The sequence below is a fragment of the Olea europaea genome, chromosome 17, assembly GCF_002742605.1.
Source record: "Olea europaea var. sylvestris chromosome 17, O_europaea_v1, whole genome shotgun sequence".
Classification (NCBI taxonomy): domain Eukaryota; kingdom Viridiplantae; phylum Streptophyta; class Magnoliopsida; order Lamiales; family Oleaceae; genus Olea; species Olea europaea.
The window spans coordinates 15,450,289-15,455,288 of record NC_036253.1 but is presented as its reverse complement, the minus strand read 5'-3'; the positions used below and the strand labels follow the sequence as shown (position 1 = coordinate 15,455,288).

Sequence of the window (5,000 nt, the reverse complement as noted above, 5' to 3'; positions counted from 1 at the left end):
GCGAGGTTCAAATGAGAAAAGGCTTGCGGTGGATACCTAGGCACCCAGAGATGAGGAAGGGCATGGTAATCAAAGAAATGCTTCGAGGAGTTGAAAATAACCATAGATCCGGAGATTCCAAAATAGGTCAACCTTTCCAACTGCTGCTGAATCCATGGGCAAGCAAGAGACAACCTAGCGAACTGAAACATCTTAGTAGCCAGAGGAACAGAAAAAGTGATTCTCGTAGTAGCGGCAAGTGAAATGGGAGCAGCCTAAACCGTGAAAATGGAGTTGTGGGAGAGTAATACAAGCGTCGTCCGGCTAGCCGAAGCAGCATGAATGCTGCACCCTAGATGACAAAAGTCCAATAGCCAAAAGGATCACTAGCTTACTCTCTAGTCCGAGTAGCATGGGACACGTGGAATAATGTGTGAATCAGTAAGGAGCACCTTGCATCGCTAAATACTCCTGGATGGTGATAGCAAAGTAGTACAGTGAGGGAAGGGTGAAAAGAACCCCCATCGAGGAGTGAAATAGAATATGAAACTATAAGCTCCCAAGCAGTAGGAGGAGCCAGGTCTCTGATTGCGTGCTTGTTGAAGAATGAGCCAGCGACTCATAGGCAGTGGCTTGGTTAAGGGAACCCACCGAAGCCGTAGTGAAAATGAGTCTTCATAGGGGAATTGTCACTGCTTATGGAGCCGAACCTGGGTGATCTATCCATGACCAGGATGAACCTTGGGTGAAACTAAGTGGAGGTCCGAACCGATTGATGTTGAAAAATTAGCGGATGAGTTGTGCTTAGGAGTGAAATGCCACTTAAACCCAGATCTAGCTGGTTCTCCCCGAAATGCGTTAGGCACAGTAGTTGACTGTACATCAAGGGATAAAGCACTATTTTAGTGCAGGCCGCGAGAGCGTTACCAAATCGAGGCAAACTCTGAATACTAGATATGACCTCAAAATAACAGGTGTCAAGGTTGGCCAATGAGACAATAGGGGATAAGCTTCATCTTCGAGAGAAAAATAGCCCAGATCAGCAGCTAAGGCCCCTAAATGATCGCCCAATGATAAAGGAGGTAGGGGTACAAAGAAGCCAAGAGGTTTGCCTAGAAGTAGCCATCCTTGAAAGTGTGCGTAATAGCTCACTAATCGAGCGCTCTTAAGTCGAAGATGAACGGGGCTAAGCGATCTGTTGAAGTTGTGGGATGAAAAAATACATCGATAGAGGAGTGTTTCGCCTTAGAAGGAAGGCCCTGTGCGAGTAGTGGTGGACAAAGCAGAAGCGAGAATGTCAACTTAAGCAATGCAAACATTGGTGAGAATCCAATACCTCGAAAACCTAAGCGTTCCTCCACAAGGTTCGTCCACGGAGGGTGAGTCAGGGCCTAAGATTAGGCGAAAACCCGTAGTCGATGGACAACAAGTGAATATTCTTGTACTATCCCTTATTAGTCCCAAGGGACGGAGGAGGCTAGGTTAGTCGAAAGCTGGTTATCAGTTCAAGAACGTAAGGTGCCCCTGCTTTTTCAGGGTAAGAAGGGATAGAGAAAATGCCTCAAGCCAATGTTCAAACCCCATGCGCTACGGTGTTGAAGTAATCCATGCCATACTCTCGGGAAAAGCTTGAACGACCTTTAAAAAAAAAGGTACTTATACCAGAAACCAACATGGGTGGGTAGGTAGAGAATACCTAGGGGCACGAGACACTCTCTCTAAGGAACTTGGCAAAATAGCCCCGTAACTTCGGGAGAAGGGGTGCCTCCTCACAAAGGAGGTCACAGTGACCTGGCCCAGGTGACTATTTACCAAAAACACAGGTCTCTGTAAAGTCGTAAGACCATGTATGGGGGCTAACATCTGTCCAGTGCAAGAAGGTCAAGAAAGTTGGTGACCTAATAACAGGGAAGCCGACGATCGAAGCCCTGGTGAACGACGATCATAACTATAATGGTCCTAAGCTAGTGGAATTCCTTGTCGGGTAAGTTCTGACCCACACGAAAGGCATAACGATCTGGACACTATCTCGAAGAGAGGCTTGGTAAAATAGACATGTCTATGAAGATGCGGACTACCTGCACCCAGACCGAGAGACCCTATGAAGTTTCACTATTCCCATTGGGTTTAGGCCTTTCCTGCACAACTTAGGTGGAAGGTGAAGAAGGCCTCCTTCCGAAGGGGCCTGAGCCATCAGTGAGATACCACTCTAGAAGAGCTAGAATTCTAAACTTGTTTCAGGACCTACAGGCTAAGGAACAATTTCTATGGGGCGTAGGCCTCCCAAAAGGTAAGAGAGGTGTGCAAAGGTTTCCTCGGGCTGGATGGAGATTGGCCCTTGAGTGCAAAGGTAGAAGGGAGCTTGACTACAAGACCCACCAGTTGAGTAGGGATGAAAGTCGACCTTAGTGATCTGACGGTGCCGAGTGGAAGGATCATCGCTCAACAAATAAAAGTTACTCTGGGGATAATAGGTTGATCTTTTTCAAGAGCTCACATCGACGGGAAGCCTCGGCACCTCGATGTCGGCTCTTCGCCACCTGGGGCTGTAGTACATTCCAAGGGTTGCGCTGTTCGCCTATTAAAGTGGTACGTGAGTTGGGTTCAGAACATCGTGAGACAGCTCGATCCATATCTAGTGTGGACGTTAGAGCATTGAGAGGACCTTTTTCTAGTACGCTGGTGTACCAGTTATTGTGCCCATGGTAAATGCTGGGTAGCCAAGTGCGGAACGAATAACTGCTGAAAGCATCTAAGTAGTAAGCCCATCCCAAGATGAGTGCTCTCCTATTTTGACTTCCCCAGAGCTTTCGATAGCATGGCCAAGATAGCAACGGGTTCTCTGCTCCTGTGAGGATAGAGCGATAGAAGTTTTGAGAATTTAAGAGAAGGTCACGGTGAGACGAGCCATTTTTCATTACGATAGGTGTCAAGTGGAAGTGCAGTGATGTATACAGCTGCGGCATCCTAACAGATCAGTAGACTTGAACCTTGTTCCTACATGACCTGATCAATTCAATCAGGCACTCGCTATCTATTTTCATTTTTCAAATCTTTGACAACACGAAAAACCATGGTTCAACTCTTTGACAACATGAAAAAACTAAAAGGTCTGCCCTCCCTCTCTATACATCCAAGGGATGGAAGGGCAGAGGCCTTTGGTGTTCCCTCCAGTGAAGAATTGAGGCCTCACAATCACTAGCTAATAGGCTTTTCTCTCGTGCCTTTCTTTGCTCATGGTTTGATATTCTAGTGTCCTAGGCATAGAGAAACCACTCCAATCCATACCGAACTTGGTTGTTAAACTCTACTGTGGTGACGATACTGTAGGGGAGGTCCTGAAGAAAAATAGCTCGACGCCAGGATGATAAAAAGCTTAAGACCTCTCATTCTTATTCCTTTTTCAACGAAAAAAATGAAAAATCAAAAGGTCGTCTTATTGGAAACCCCAACTATGACATCCCTTTTCTCCCACTTCACACCTCAGAATGCACGTTCTTATAGAGATAAATGCGCTTTTACATCTTCTTAATCCAAAGTGAAATGGCTGGGGAGGGGAGAGGAAAGGTTCCTTTTTTTAGGCTACTCCCGAGACCATATCCAGTGGAGACGGGGTGGGGCAGCTATGGAACTTGGGTGTGGGTCTTTGGAATGGGTTTTTCTTTTTATTTATTATTTATCGTGAATGATGGAATTATTACAAATAGTATGCCCCCGACCCATTCGCATATTTTTTATTTTATGCCTCGTAACTCTTTCTCAACCAGGCTTGGATAGAATAGCAGAGCAAGTACAAGTATTAGTAGCATAACAAAACTGCCTTCTTCGTCATTAATATGTTTGCTCACGGCAATTGTGAACTCTCAGGAGAATCGATGACTGCATCAAAGATGCAGTGCTAGTACATCTGAGAATTCTTAATTGGCTAGTTGGAAATAGCCCCAGGGCTATGGAAAAAAGGATCATCTTAGACCTACATCGAGGTATTGACGGTGATTTTCAAATCTCGCAGAACAGAATGTGATCGATGAGATAGAAACAAAGACAAGGAACAGGTTACCTACTCTTAACGGTCAAAGCGAGCCCCTTTATTTTGAATTCGTTAATTCAGAATGAATCAAATCTCCCCAAGCAGGATTTGAACCTACGACCAATCAGTTAACAGTCGACCGCTCTACCACTAAGCTACTGAGGAACAACGGGAGATTAGATCTCATAGAATTCAATTCCCGTTCTTAACCCATGACCAATATGAGCTCGAAGCTTCCTTCGTAACTACCGAAACTTCTTCGTAGTGGCTCTCTTCCATGTCTCATTTCAGAAGGAACCTCAAAGTGGCTCTATTTCATTATATTCCATCCATATCTCAATTCCATTCATTTAATACCCCTTTGGTGTCATTGACATAACAGATGTCGTTTCTAGTCTATCTCTTTCTATTTCTTTTCTATATATAGAAAGTTCAAAAATCATCATATAATAATCCAGAAATTGCAATAGAAAAGAAATAAGGGAGGTTTGTGATGATTTTTCAATCTTTTCTACTAGGTAATCTAGTATCATTATGCATGAAGATAATCAATTCGATCGTTGTGGTCAGACTCTATTATGGATTTTTTACCACATTCTCCATAGGGCCCTCTTATCTCTTCCTTCTTCGAGCTCAAGTTATGGAAAAAGGAACCGAGAAGAAGGTATCATCAACAACTGGTTTTATTACATGAGAGCTTATGATGCTCATATCGATCTATTATACGCCTCTGCATCTAGCATTGGGTAGACCTCATCCAATAATTGCCCTAGCTCTACCATATCTTTTGTTCCATTTCTTCTGGAACAATCACAAACACTTTTTTGATTATGGATCTACTACCAGAAATTCAATGCGTAATTTCAGCATTCAATGTGTATTCCTGAATAATCTCATTTTTCAATTATTCAACCATTTCATTTTACCAAGTTCAATGTTAGCCAGATTAGTCAACATTTATATGTTTCGATGAAACAACAAGATGTTATTT

At 43.8% G+C, this 5,000-nt stretch overlaps 1 protein-coding gene and 1 non-coding gene across 2 annotated transcripts; one reads left to right on the top strand and one right to left on the bottom strand.

Annotated features, from left to right (window-relative positions):
* Window positions 1-4,010: 4,010 nt before the first annotated feature.
* LOC111365832 (uncharacterized mitochondrial protein AtMg00370) lies at window positions 4,011-4,994 on the top strand (the record flags this gene model as incomplete). The annotated part of the gene is given in 1 exon segment (XM_022986347.1): window positions 4,011-4,994. A coding segment is annotated over 1 exon segment (492 nt), but the record flags the coding sequence as incomplete, so codon positions are not given.
* On the bottom strand, window positions 4,103-4,174 carry TRNAN-GUU. Its single transcript has one exon. It is a non-coding gene; the product is annotated as a tRNA-Asn (tRNA).
* Window positions 4,995-5,000: the final 6 nt, after the last annotated feature.